Genomic DNA, 15,517 nt, shown 5'->3' with positions numbered 1-15,517 from the left:
ACCATCTGTCTGGCACATTTTAAAACAGATTTATCCTACTGAGTGAACCAAGTGGGAAAGCACCTGTCAGTCCTCCTAAAATCCCAGCTGGATTGAGAAATGTAGGAAAACCCTAACCTTCCTCCTTGTAAGCAAGCAAAGGAGGTCTGGTTTAAATTAAGAAAGCTAAGTTTGGATATTATTGCCTAAAAATGGTAATAGCACCTGCTCAAAGAGAAGATGCTGAAGAAACTTAACACTGAACACCTTCCAAACAGAAGATATGAGAAGTCAGGGATTATGGCAAAGCTTGAGAATTCTCTCTCCAATATCCACTCTTCTTTCTTACCAATAAAATTACAGTTTAGTCCTAGGAAAAATGTGAACATCCTCCAGGCATCATTCCCTTATCGCTGCCAGGGGTAGCTAAAGAGACGTGAGTGCAAGTTATTGGGGAGGAACTCCAAAACAGCTCCTTAAAAGTGGGACAGACGCCTGTCCCTAATTTTCTTCCCTTTTTGGTTCTTGCATCTTTCCTTTTTCCTCTATCACAAATGTGTTTACTGGAGCTCCAGCTGCCATTCTGTAGCGCTAATCATGTAAGCCAGTGCTAAAGATTAAAAAAGTACAAAGTCAGAAGGATCCTGAATCTTTTATGATTTTGTTAAGCTTCCGTAGCTTTGAACTGCTTACCTCTGGACTTGCTTATGCCATTGTTATTTCTAGTTTCTGTTACTAGGAGGCAAATATAAATCCCAGTGATAAAGGTACCAAGTTTACACTGTATGTGTCTACTAGTATAATAGAAACAAAAATTCACTTGAGGCTCAAAATGTTGTCAGTGAGACTGAAATTTCCACTGAACTGGAAATTTTAATTTGGGCACTGAAAAACAATTAATGGAATAAAATATCCTGTAATGGCTTAAGAGTATAAGAATGGTAAAAAATAAAAATAAAATAATCATAATGATCAGGTTATGTCCATCACCTGAACATATAGGTATGCAAGTTGCATTGGCAAGTGCCTCTTTTATTTTTTCCCCTGTTCTCTGCTAAATAGAGTATTTCATCCACAATCTAGAAGAGTGAAAAACACCTAAAAATGTTAAAAAAACATATAAAGGGGATGGATTTAAAACTACAGCAGTGAAATTTTGCCTAGGGAAACAAGTTAACTTATAATATCTGGAAAGAAACATAAAGTTCCTAATCAATTTAAAAATTATGAATATTATGGATAAAATATGATAGTTTTGTCCCCAGGAAATTCCAAGCAATTTTAACTTTGGTAAGTAGACAGGACATTGTGGCATAAATATAAATATATATTTATATTGACTCTCTATCAGCTTCACACTCATTATTTGGTGTTCATTTTCCATTCACCATGAAATTTAACAATACATACATTTTAAGTTGTCACAAACCACTTCTGGAACAAAAACGTATTTAACAAATACTTCAAGACAGAGTGAGTAGAACCAAAGACATTCTGATCTCAACTATACAGTTAGGGAACTCAATAAAATAACAGCACTAATAGCTAACACCGAAAGTGAACTTTTTATGTGCCAAGTAATGTAAGCACTCTACATGGGGCAACTCATTTAGTTCTCATAATAATCCTCTGTGAAGTAGGGACTATTTTAATCTCCATTTTACAGATGAACAAAATGTGGCCAAGAAAGGTTAAAGTACTTGCCCAAGTTTATGAATCTAATAAATAGCAAAGCTCAGTTTTAATCCAGGAAATCTGATTTGAAAACCACACACTCCTAATCATATACTATACTTCTCTCACTAAGATGAAAAGTATACCTATGCTATGTTACAATGTTAAAGTTAAAAGGCTTTCCTATAAAATGGGACAATACAGTAATGGTAAACAAATGAAAGCAAGAAAAGACCAAGAATCTTCTCTTCCTTCCTTTAAAAATCTGTAGGGAATCTGCAAAGCAGAATTGGTGGCATTTTGGGTAGAAATTTCATAAATTGATGGTTTATAGCCCAGAGGCATTTGTGAGGCTGGTATAAAAGGTATTATATGACTTCTGTTTCTATTTCAATCATTTATTTTTCTTGTCAACTAAGTAACAATGATCTTCTGTATTTGCTTTTTTATACATACAAAATAAGCAAATGATTGTAAACTAGAATTCCTACAGAAATAACCATCTCAATTAATAAAAATTCCCATTTAAAATTTACATTTCTCACCTATATTTATATTTATATATTTATATTTACAGGTGAGAAAGGTTCAGAAAAATATCTGGCAAAGTAACTTAAGTGTAACCCATCTTCACCAAGCATCATTACAAATGCACTGGAACTAGGAAGTAAGATTAATGAAGGTGTGGGGATAATTTTATTAAAAAAAAAGTTATCCATAAGTGCACACTGCATTTGAGATGCTCCTGTAATACCATATAAGGTAGCAACACAGTCCCAAGACATCTGCTCTTTCTCCACTACAGTGTACTGTCTGAGGATCCACTTAATTAAGGCAATACAGCCAATGCATTGAAATGTTTTCTTTTTGTGTGTTTTTTTTTTTTTTTTTTTTTAAAGAAGACATGATGGCACAAGCCTTGCTTTCCCATTTTTATTTATTTATTTATTTATTTATTTATTTAATTTATTTATTTATTCTTGGCTGTGTTGGGTCTTCATTTCTGTGCGAGGGCCTTCTCTAGTTGCGGCAAGCGGGGGCCACTCTTCATCGCGGTGCGCTGGCCTCTCACTATCGCGGCCTCTCTTGTTGCGAAGCACAGGCTCCAGACGCGCAGGCTCAGTAGTTGTGGCTCACGGGCTTAGTTGCTCCGCGGCATGTGGGATCTTCCCAGACCAGGGCTCGAACCCGTGTCCCCTGCATCGGCAGGCAGACTCTCAACCACTGAGCTACCAGGGAAGCCCTCTTTTTGTGTTTTAATGTGAACAAATCCAGCCAATACACTGAAACTCTTTCTTCTTGTGTTTTAATATAAACAAATGACATTATGCAAGGGAACAGAAGGATCAAGTAATCTAAATGGTGTGTGGTAAAACAAATGCAGACTATTATCATATAGAAATTCCATGGGTATGACCTATCCAAATGACTTACCACCTCATTTACTACATTTGGTATCACTATGTTTGGATGAAAAATGATAGTTTTGCTGATGTATGTCCAGATTTCTCTAAATAAAAGACACGATGGAGTTTAAAGTCTTTAGGAAATGCCAATATAGTGACTCTGAATATAACCATATATATTAAAAATCTGTTAAATATTAAGTATGATAAACTAAAAATCTAGTCATATTCTCTAAACAGAGGTTGGTCCTCTATTTTTCTGTGAAAATTTAGCAGTCAAAAGCTATATGGAATCAGAGGAAAGAAGCCGAGGGAATACTTCCTAACTTATTCTATGAGGCAAGCATTACCCTAATACCAAAACCAAAGACATGAAGAGAAAACTACAGACATCTCTCATGAACATAGATGAAAAAATCCTCAACAAAATATTAGCAAATCAAACCCAAAAAAGTATAAAAAGAATTATATACAATGACCAAGTGGGCTTTATCCCAAGTATGCAAGGCTAGTTCAACATTCAAAAATTAATTATGTAATCATCACATCAACAAGCTAAATAAGCAAAGTCACATGATCATATCAATAGATGAAGAAAACTGTGTGACAAAATCCAACACACTCTTATGATAAAAACTCTCAGTAGACTAGGAAGGGTGGGAACTTTCTCAACTTAACAGAGACTATCTACAAAAACCCTTGAGCTAACATCATACTTTAGGTGGTAAACTCAAAGCTTTCCCACTAAGATCAGGTACAAGGCAAGGATGTCCCCTCTTAACCATTTTCATCATCATACTAGAAGTCCTTGCTAATGCAGTAAGACAAGAAAAGGAAATAAAAGGTATACAGATTTGAAAGGAAGATATGAAACTGTCTTTGTTTTATGATAAAGATGGCATGATTGACTCTGTAGAAAATCTTACAGAATTGACAAAAATTCTTGGAACTAGTGAGCAATTATTGCAAGTTTGCAGGATACAAGGTTAATATACAAAAGTCAATTTCTTTCCTATATAATATATATAATTATATAATAACTATATTATTATAATTATAATGTAATGTAATAATTACATTATTATATAATATAGTAATGAACAAGTAGAATTTTAAATTAAACACACAATGAAATACTTCGGTATAGATGTAACAAATATGTACAAGATCAATATGAGGATGACTATAAAACTGATGGATAAAAATCAAAGAACTAAATAGGATAGATACTGCATGTTCATGGATAAGCTCAATATTGTCAAGATGTCAGTTCTTCTTAACTTACTCTAGATTCAATGCAATCCCAATCAAAATCCCAGCAAGTTATTTTGTGAATGTCAGTAAACTGATTCTAAAGTTTATATGGAGAGGCAAAACACCCAAGAGAGCCGACTCAATATTGAAGGAGAAGAACAACATTGGAGGACTGATGCTACCAGACTTTGACTTACTATAAAGCTACAGTAATCAAGACAGTGTGGTACTGATGAAAGAATAGACAAATAGATCAATGAACAGAATAGAGAGTCCAGAAATAGACCCCCATAAATATATCAACTGATCTCTGACAAATGAGCAAAGACAATACAATTGAGAAAAGATTGTCTTTCCAGCAAAGGCTTCTGGAACAACTGGACATCAAAGGGCCAAAAAAAAAAAAAAAAAAAAAAAAAGAATCTAGATACAGATCTTATTCCCTTCACAAAACTTAACTCTAAATGGATCACAGACCTAAAAGTATATTGCAAAACTATGAAACTCCTATGTGACAACATAGGAGAAAACCTAAATGACCTTGGGTATGGTGATGACTTTTTATAAACAATAATGAAGACACAATCCATGCAATAATTGATAAGCTATAATTCATTAAAATTAATGATTTCTGTCCTGTGAAAGTATCAAGAGAATGAGAAGACAAGTCACAGACAGGGAGAAAATATTTCAAAAGACATATCTGATAAAAGACTATAATTCAAATATACAATGAATTCTTAAAAATCAACAATAAGGGGGCTTCCCTGGTGGCGCAGTGGTTGAGAATCTGCCTGTCAATGCAGGGGACACGGGTTCGAGCCCTGGTCTGGGAAGATCCCACATGCCACAGAGCAACTAGGCCCGTGAGCCACAACTACTGAGCCTGCGCGTCCGGAGCCTGTGCTCTGCAACAAGAGAGGCTGCGACAGTGAGAGGCCCGCACACCGCGATGAAGAGTGGCCCCTGCTCGCCGCAACTAGAGAAAGCCCTTGCACAGAAACGAAGACCCAACACAGCCAAAAATAAATAAATAAATAAATAAATAAATAAATAAATAAATAAATAAACAAATAAATAAAATTTTAAAAAAATCAATAAGAAAATAACCTGATTAAAAAAATGGGTCAAAGACCTTAGCAGATACTTCACCAAAGAAGATAACTAGATGGCAAACAAACATATGAAAAGATGCTCCACATCATGTATCATCAGAGAAACACATACTGAAATGAGATACCACTACACACTTACTAGAATGACCAAAATCTGGAAAACTGACATCACCAAATGGTGGTGAGGATATGGAGCAACTCTTATTCATTGCTGGTGGGAATGCAAAATGGTACAGCCACTTTGGAAGGCAATTTGGTGGTTTCTTACAAAACTAAACATACTCTTCTCATATGGTCCAGCAATTGTGCTCCTTGGTATTTACCCAAAGGAGTTGAAAGTTTATGTCCACACAAAAACCTGAAAATGGATGTTTATAGCAGCTTTCTTCATAATTGACAAAACTTGGAAGCAACTAAGATGTCCTCCAAAAAAAGAAATGAGCTATCAAATCATGAAAAGACATGGAGGAAAGTTAAATGCCTATTAACAAGAGAAAGAAGCCAATTTGTTCCTCTCTTTCTTTAAACTTTTATTATATTCATCCAGCGTTCCCTACCATTTTTATCCTAGTAATATATCTTATGTTTAAAACTCAATAGTGATCACTCCATTTACTTCTCTGAAATGTATATATTTAAAAATTAAGAAGACTTGCTATGATCATAAATCCATTGAGGACATATGGACACCAAGGGGGGAAAACTGCGGTGGGGTGGGGATGGTGGTGTGCTGAATTGGGCGATTGGGATTGACATGTATACACTGATGTGTATAAAATTGATGCCTAATAAGAACCTGCAGTATAAAAAACAAACAAACAAAACAAACAAACAAAAAAAGATTGAGCTAAACTTAAAAAAATAAATAAATAAATAAATAAATCCATTGAGCCTTTTCAGAGATTAAATTATAATTTCTGAAGTCCCTTCAATGTGAGATCATCAGAGATGACATTAATTAAGGACTGCTCAATCATAAGTCCATGATAGCATTTGATATAGTCACCCCTCCATGTAAATCATTTTTTTCACTTTCCTTTTGGGCAAACTTTTAAAACTTCACTTCCTAACAGTCTTCCCATTGCTCACTTTGCTTCAGCCATCCTGTCTTCCTAGTCCTTTCTCAAATACAACCAAGCACTCTTTCTACATACGCCCATTGCACATGGTGTTCTCTCTATCTGGAATGTCCTTCTTCTAGATAGCTGCATGACTTGATCACTCTCTACATTCACATCTCTTCTTAAATGCCACCTCAGTTCATCACTGAGGACTGCTCTCACTCACTTTAAAATAGCACCCCTACTCTTCATTTGCATCACTAACTATTGATCCTTTCTCATGGCATTTATCATCCCCAAATATCATACATTTGTTTATTGTCAGTCCCATACCCCACTAAAATGTAAGCTCCCTAGAAAACCCTAAGGAAAATGGGGATTCTGATGTATTTATTTCTGTATCTCCAAGGTCTAAAACAGTACCTGGCACATCGTAGGGGCTGACTAAATGTTTGCTGAATTTATTGAATAAAGAACAAAAAGAGAAGAGGTAATTACAAATTTATTTTAGTAACTGTACTTTAGAAAAAAATACCATAATACATTTTCAAAATTTTCAAGAGTCAAATGGTGTATTTACCTTCAAAAAGATGTACATATGATTTTAAATGATTTTAAAAACCTGCAAATTATTTTATAAAATACTCAGTACACTAGTGATGGTATTCTTTAAATTTACAAAATCTATTAATAAAATACAATATCACATGAAATAGAGGTTTGCATTCTAAATAATTGATAACTGAGTGCCTTTATTTTCATGGTACATAGATATAATCAGGACGAATGGGGGAATAAAAGAATTAGTAACGATAATTTATAAACTTATTTGAAAATTATATACGTTTTGAAATTCATAACAAAACAATAAAAGGAACAAATTGTCAAGTTTCTTAATTTCTATCACTGAAAACTGGGAACTGTTATTGGGAATCACTCATTTTCTAAACTTTGTTAGATCTATTAACACAGTGAATGTTCCAGCCTAAATTTTTTACGACATTGCTAACTTTGTGCTTCTAAAACCAGAAGAACTAATTAATGACATATTGAAATCTCTCTGAAAAGACAGCATTTTGGAATGATCCACTAGTGTAGATAACATTCTAAGTCCTAAAACATCCTGGAACCTCAGGGAGTGCTTAATTGGATCTAAGGAGACTCCTTTCAGTGGTCTCTGGATGCATAAGCTCTGCTTGCTTCAGTAGATTTTAATAACTAATTCTCTCATTACTATTCTCTGTGCATCTCAAATAAAATATTAGCTACTTGTATCTTTTAAGAAGTACTATTTGAATCTAGGCCACACTGTAGAGATACAAATTTTCTCTCAAAAAGAACTTTGCCCTTGTCTGCAGATACTTCCTTATCCATCTCAAGTGGCCCTGTACCAGTCACTATGGCTGCAAAACAAATTACCCCCAAACTCTGTGGTGTAAAACAACCATTTATTATGATCACATATTCGGTGGGTTAGGAACTGGAATATGGTGCAGCTGTGACAACCTATCTTTGCTCCATGGTGTTTGGGACCTCAGTTGGAAGACTTGAAGGCTAGGAGCTAGAATCATCGAGGACTCATTCACTCTCATATCTGATGGTTGATGCTTGTCCCCCCACACAGGCTACTTTCAATTCTGTCATTGCCTGGTGGTCAGATTTCACAAGTGAGTGTTTCAAGAGAGAAAAAGAGATAGGTGGAAGCCTTATTGCCTATTATGATCCAGCCTCGAAATCATGCAGTGTCATATCCATCACATTCTGTCCGTTGGGGCATTCAAAAAGTTCGGCCCCAGACTCAGGGGAGGAGAAACAGACTCTGCTGACCGACGGGGAGTGGCAAGAGAATGTTGGCCTGGAAACACCGCTGTGGCCTTTTTAGGAGAATACAACCCACCACAGATCCTAATTGGATGCTATTTTTTAGGATTCTCAATTTCTTGAGGGTGTTACTTCCACCTCCAGTTCAGATGGCTGCTGGAGTAAGTCAGTATTCACCTAAATTACAAGAGGTAATATCGGTCTCTGAACTGTAGACAGGAAGAATAACTTCAATATTTATGGGACTCAAAATGTAGGAAAAATCAAGGTCGAGAAATAATAAATATGGAAGATTAAGCAAACAATGATGGGATAACATATTTGAGAGACAAGTCATTTTCTCTATTGGTCTTATTTTCAACAAACCACTTGCAATTGGACTTGCCTTTCTTCTTAAAGAGTTGTAACAACTTCCTTAAAAAACACATCATACCATGTCTCCTTGAAAACTATGCCCTTGTCTACACATATATTTCTGTCCCCACCATCTTGGAGTGCCTTCCTTAGCAAGTAGAAAACAAGGAGGGAACCAGATGCATGTATTCTTCTTACCCTTCTCACTTCACAGAAACCCCATTCTTAATCCTGTGGGTTTATATTGCTCTGTGAGTTGAGCAGCATGAAAATCCTCCTGAAGCCTCAAAGCAAATGTTTCTCTAATCCTATTAAAGCCACAAAACACACCCAGATGAATGAGTAAGAAACTGAGCTAGAGAACTCTCCCCGACCCCAGTACCACTCTCAGTTTTGGCACTGACTTCATTGGTCAGCCTCTCCCTCTAAGTGCGGCATGGCTTAAATGGGAAACCAAAACTCTGGCCTTCTCTGTCTAGGACACTCAATTCAAACCTGTATGCTGTTTCAGCCAAAGCTCTGGAGAGGATTCTGAATATACTTTTTAAATGTAAAGAAAAAGGGTTGAAATAGGACATATAAAAAGTAGACACAAAAAAACACAATGGTCTATTTAAACTGGTTTTCTCTTTTTAAAACTAAGATATAATCATATATCATATATTTAAACAAAGGATTATATAGCAGGAAGCAAAATCTCTCCTAGCCCACCTCCTAGAGATCATTGATCACATTTTTCTTTTGTTTATTAAAATATATTTTGCAATACAACACACACACAGAGGTATATAGCAAAATACATTTAAATATACAAGTTCATATGATTCAGGAGGTTTTACAACCATATCAACAAATGTAGATAAATATCATTCTTTTTAGTAGACACACAGTATTCCATTTTAACATAATGCATTTAACCAGTCCCCTATGGGTGGACATTTAGGTTGTTTCTAATTTTGAAAATATCAAAAAATAAAACTCTATTGGGTGAATATGTGCCATGGGATATTTAACAAAAACACATTTTCCAGTGTGATAAGGACTGACTGTTAAACTTTCTGCAGTAGCTTAAAGGGCAGTTGAAAGGGAAGAGAAGGTTTTTTAAAGATGTACACATATAAGATGATACTCTACTTCACAAATCAGAAAAGTTAATCTGTTAAAATGTGTTGGTAGTAACAGTTAGGGCTTGACTCTTGTTAATGAGGCCCTTGGGAAAATATAAACACTCTTCCTGAATTCAAATCACGCCTGCACACCACATTCTTGTCTTCAGCTCGAGCTTCTGGCGTTCCAGCCTGCAATTGAGGCCTTGCATCACATGCCAAACTAAACATTTGGGAACAAGAATTGTAATGACCTCCTGTTTATGTTTGTTTGTTTTAAGTAACTTAAAAACATATAACATGAAGTAAGACAAAGAAAAATTAGGATGGGGAAATAACTCTAAGAAATAGGAAACTGGATATCTTTCAAAGGATTTTCTTGGATATTCATACATTATTCAGAGCACATAATTAATTGTCAGTGTAGATTAGCATGACCTTTGAAACAGAGAAGGAAGGAAGGAGAGATATGAATTCCATCCAGACATTAGTGAAAAATACAAAAAAATAAAATTACCTGAATGCATGGGATAAGAGCAGAACAGAGGTTCATTCCAGTTCACTTCCCACATCTCCATGTCTACTGAAGTTTGCATGACTGACTAATGGGCATTCTAGTGAAGCCACGACAGATTGATTACTGCTGTTGTTTTTTTAATCATGAACTTTTTCATGTAGTTAAACCCTGCCTCATTCTCTATTTTAAGAAGGGAAAATAACTGTCTGCCCCTGAAGGCCTTCATATTAAACATGTCAAAGCATATTACTGATGATGTAAAAAGCACTTTGACATGTTTAGCATGAAATACTTCAGTGTCAGAAGACTATTCTCTTCTTAAAATGCCAGATTGTTCTCGAAGGCCTAAAGGAGTCTGTGGACTTATTAAAAGAATGTGTTAACATCCCCTCCATTAGTCTTTACAATGTACGTTCCTATGGAAGAAGGTTCCCTTTGGTGGAGTAGTAGTGATTGGAAGGAGGCCGGGGTTGGGGGGTGTCTGAGATGTTGGGAATTTTCTGCTTGACTTAAGTGCTGGCTACACAGGTGTGCTTTCTTTGTGAAATACCACTGAGTGGTATTCTTAGAATTTACATTAAACTAAAATAAAACTTTTTTTATAAAGGGAAGCAGCTGAGTAGATACAGCTTCATCTACTGTAGTTAATTTCTCTTGATATTTAAAAGATATTAATGGCTTATTATTGATAATCAGCACAACCAAATCAAAAAAGAATGTTTCTACACTGATGAAACAGCTAGTTTTACATTATTGTGAATCACTCTGTTATGTACTTCCTAAGTACAAATGTTTTCTTAATACTTAATTGAGAGGGTGATACAATCAAGGGTTAATTTATATGCTTTTCTTACTTTCATGTATATCAGTATAATTAGTACTATGTCTGAAAGAAAATATGCAATTTCCTCTAAATAATGACAGTAAAGACTTATTAAGCACTTATAACATGCCATGTGTCAGGCTCGTTTATATGCCCACTACCATTTAATTCTTAAAGAACTAGGAGCTTTCCTGCTGAGAAGCACCATTCTAAGGTGGCACCTTCTGAATATTCAATAACATTAGCTATTGCTTGCACAGAATTTTCTTTCCTTTAGATTTGCAGGTTCTTTCACTTATTCAAGCATAGCTGAGGACCTATAATATGCCAGGCATGGTTCTAAACAATGTTGCAGTCTTAAGAATCCTGTCCTATTTCTCCAACGCATCTCTTTGGGGGAATTATGGAGGACACACATCTGGGAAAAGCCTTGACAACAATGTTTTGAATATCTTTTAATTTTATAGCATATCTGGGACTCGACAAAGAAAAGCACAGAATAAGGGGGGAAAGGCAGTATAAGGAAGCTTTCCGTACTTCAGCATGCTTAACTAATCGCTTCTCTGCAGATTAGATTTATCTTCCAACCAATAAACATTCTGTGGTGCCTATTCTTTTCAGTATCACACAATTTGTCATTTATCGATTCACCAATTACTCCATGTGTTAACAACCAGCCCAATTAATTCATAAACTCTATGAGAATCCGAGTCTATGCTTTATATACTAGGGGTTGGCAAACTTTTTTGTAGGGGTCCAGATAGTATATATTTTAGGCTTTTTGGGCCATATGGTCTCAGTCACAATTACTCAACTCTACTCCTGTAGCATGCAAGTAGCCATAGATAATATGCAAACAACATGTAGCCGTGTTCCAATAAAACTTTATTAAAAAATAGGCAGCAAGCTGAATTTGGTCCATTAGTCAAGTTTGGTAAACCCCTGCTTTATCCCACAGTATCTTTTATAGTGCTGGACAGGTAGCTGGCCTCAGTAAATACATCTTGCTTGACAGAGTCAAGGGCACTGAAAAAGGAAATGCAGGAAATGGGAAGGGAAGTGGCATTAATTCTGAGTTCTCTAAGGGGACATATCCGCATTCCCTCTGCTGCTAACCTGGATTACACCTCTTCCTCTTTGAAATCAGATTCTACAGCTACAGGGAATATTACTTCTACTGATTTAAGGAAATCATATTAGGAAAAGGAAAAAGAATCTGACAAGAAATTCAAATTGATGAGGGAGCATAAACTTGCTCAGTGTAGTATCTTTTCCCTTGCAAGTAGAAAACAGTCATTTGTATATAAGGTAGGAAACTCCAATGGGGAAAAAAAGGCCCTATTCGTAAAAGAATGCATCATAGAAACCCAAATATGGGTGGTCCAACCAGGCAAAAGTGGTTGGCAGTGGGATTTAAAAAACAAGATTAACACAAGATGTTAAGTCCTGAAATCCATCTAGTCACAAACATGTGTGTTTTTAATGACATTCAGAGCCATTTCCATAAAATGAAAGAACAGAGGTTAATTTATTTCATTGAAAACATTACGAAAAATCTTAGAATTCTCTAGAACTAAGAACCTTTTATTATTTTCTCATGGCTGAAAATCATGTTCATCTGCCAGTGACAAGTAATGCTCGTGGTTAGGTGGAGATAGAAGACTGATAGCAGCGTAAGATGACAGCAAGGGACCACAGTACCATTTTTTTTTTTTTAACGTAAAATTGACATATGAGATGCGGACACAGTGAAGGGGCTCTTCATAAAACAAAGTTAACAAAATAAGTACAGGTTTTTCTCAGACCCTACTGAATAGAACAATTATTTCAGTAAGAGGAATCACACCAGGCTCAGCCCTTGCTGTGACTGCCACTCTCATTTATTCAGCAAATGTTTACTGAACGCCTACAAAATACACGGCACTGGGGTACGTATTGGAACATACAGATTTTTTTCTTTTAAAGTGCATCATTATTCTTTGGGGGAAACAGACAACACCATTTAAAACAGTAAAATCGTTTCAGTTACTGTTAAGTGCTAGGGGAAAAAAATAAGTGCTAGGGAAAAAAAATAAGGCATGGCAGCTCCTGGGAGGAATGTGTGGTGTGATTTTAGCAAAAATGGCTAAGAGATAGCCTTTAGGAAAACTTTGGAAGATTTCAAGTTTGGTAACGTGATGATCAGATTTATGCTTTGAGAAGATAGATCACGAGATGCTGGATGGACAATACACTGCAGTGGAGAAGGGGGGGGCATAAGAACGGAAGCGAGTAGTCCTGGTAAAGATGATGGTGGCCTGGTCTTATGACATAGTAGTGGAGACGGAGGAGATATTCTAAGGCGTATTTGACATGCCGAAAGATGATATTAGCTTGGGCTAGAGAGGATGCAATGGAGAGAGGTGGTAAAAAGTTGATGAATTCAGTATTATTTTGGAGTATGTTTGTCAGTCTTGTTGGAAGACTATGTGAGTTGTGGAAAGAGGATGACTTCCAGGATTTTGGTTTGCGTGACTGTGCCATTTACTGAGATAAGAAAGACTTCTGAAGGAGAAAACCTGGCAGAGAATGGGTGGTAGAAATCAAGAACTCTGCTTTAGACATAAGCCTTTCTCACCAGCCCATGCCCTAAGGTAGACTTCACAGGAGAGGCAGTCTGGGTATTGTGCTCCTCCTGGGAAAAAATAATTATGTTTCAGCCAAAGGATTATGCATATAACAGAGGTTCAATAAATACACGATAAGTGAATTTATGAAACAAGTCATTATCCAACCAGTTTTCAAAGTCTAATTATGTGAACAGAATTAGCAAGTTAGTTAAGAAGCATGACAGGCTTTCACAGAAACAATTTATTTGCATTTCTTATCTAAAAACCAGCTTCTTCACCCTCTCAGATTTCAAGATTCAACGCTTGGTGGCTATACTCCCTTCTACACTGGTACACTCCCTGCTGGTATAACTGTATTCTCAAGGAATAAAAGTGCAAGAATGAGTATTGACACATTGCTAGAGTTTGCAAAACTATTACCAGTCCGGAAATAGAAGAAGAGTTCTTTGATCAAGACATATAGATTTTACAACTAAGTGAAAATAATACTCTTTCACCAAACATTTTGGACTAAAAATAGCCTTGAAACAAGAGAATACTATATTAATGTCTATGTATAAGAAATAGAAATTCTGTAACTGGGTGCTTTGGAGCCTTCCTTTTTTTCCTTTCTTGTTCCCATAATTATCAGTTTTGAAAAGCAATCCAAATATTTTCATTTGGATAATACCTAGTTACTTATCTTTTTATATTGTGTATAGCCTACAAATAGCTCTTTATATATATCATGTATGTTTAATTACATGATGATTATCTATAAAGCCTTGTTTTTTAAAGAGAACTTAATAAAATAAAATGAGGACTTCCCTGGTGGCACAGTGGTTAAGAATCCACCTGCCAATGCAGGGGACACGGGTTTGAGCCCTGGTCCGGGAAGATCCCACATGCTGCGGAGCAACTAAGCCCGTGCGTCACAACTATTGAGCCTGCACTCTAGAGCCCGTGAGCCACAACTACTGAAGCCCGCACGCCTATAGCCCGTGCTCTGCAACAAGAGAAGCCACCGCAATGAGAAGCCTGCATACCTCAATGAAGTGTAGCCCCCACTCGCTGCAGCTAGAGAAAGACTGCGCACAGCAACGAAGACCCAACACAGCCAAAAATAAATAAATAAATTTATAAAAAAAAAAAAATGATATAGAAGAACATGTTAAGTCACTCATGTCATGATCCAGAACTAAGCTCTATTAAACTGTGATATATATTATACAATACATCTACCTAGAGACTAGTACTCTATTGTTGCTTGAAGGCAATAAATAGCCCTCCGTCTTATAAGATGACACACGCACCTCCACCCCTGCAACCCTTCCACTAAGATTTACACCTCTTGTCTTCAAGACCTGGCTCCCAGACTAATGCCATCTATCGAACTACATCATAATCCACCCTGGGAAGTGAGGTGCCTGCTAAGGAAAGAAAGGGACTATATCGCAAAGGCCCTGTAGGACCCAGCCAACATGTACCAGCAGGAGGCAGGAGACTATGTACGAGACAGTGCTGGATCAAGACGAGATAGAATATAAGTTTGGATAAGGGAGAGTTTATTGACATGAGAGCATTCTCTCACAGGATTTAATACCCTAGCAAGACTACATGAGATGACACTAAGACACTGCTACGATGGCTCTTGGAAGCATACAGAAAGCGATGGTAGGAATGTCACAACCTATGGCTGACAGTAGAAGTCCTATCACAAACTACACCACCCAGAAGCTGCTGGTCTAATAGTGATGGAATGATCTATTGAAGGCACAGCTGAGACTCCACCTTAGAGATGATATCCTATAATCCATTC

General features: G+C 36.4%; 1 protein-coding gene across 5 annotated transcripts in view; it reads right to left on the bottom strand.

Moving 5' to 3' along the window:
• The window catches only part of CCDC91 (coiled-coil domain containing 91), a 367,017-nt gene that overhangs the window by 13,306 nt on the left and 338,194 nt on the right, over positions 1-15,517 (bottom strand). Inside the window, exons 13-14 of one of the 5 annotated variants that reach the window (XM_068561506.1) lie at positions 13,728-13,784; positions 12,006-12,136 (exon numbers count right to left, since the gene is read on the bottom strand). The exons of 2 other annotated variants lie outside the window; for them this stretch is intronic. In XM_068561506.1, coding sequence (XP_068417607.1) covers positions 12,128-12,136; positions 13,728-13,784 — 66 coding nt within the window. In that variant the 3' untranslated portion in view covers positions 12,006-12,127. Of the gene's footprint in view, positions 1-12,005; positions 12,137-13,122; positions 13,785-15,517 lie in introns of those variants that run through there. 2 more of the 5 variants (XM_068561508.1, XM_068561505.1) reach the window with 2 other exon arrangements.

This window comes from Eschrichtius robustus, chromosome 13, assembly GCF_028021215.1.
Source record: "Eschrichtius robustus isolate mEscRob2 chromosome 13, mEscRob2.pri, whole genome shotgun sequence".
In the NCBI taxonomy this organism is placed as follows: Eukaryota; Metazoa; Chordata; class Mammalia; order Artiodactyla; family Eschrichtiidae; genus Eschrichtius; species Eschrichtius robustus.
This window is presented reverse-complemented; position numbering and strand designations above follow the sequence as displayed.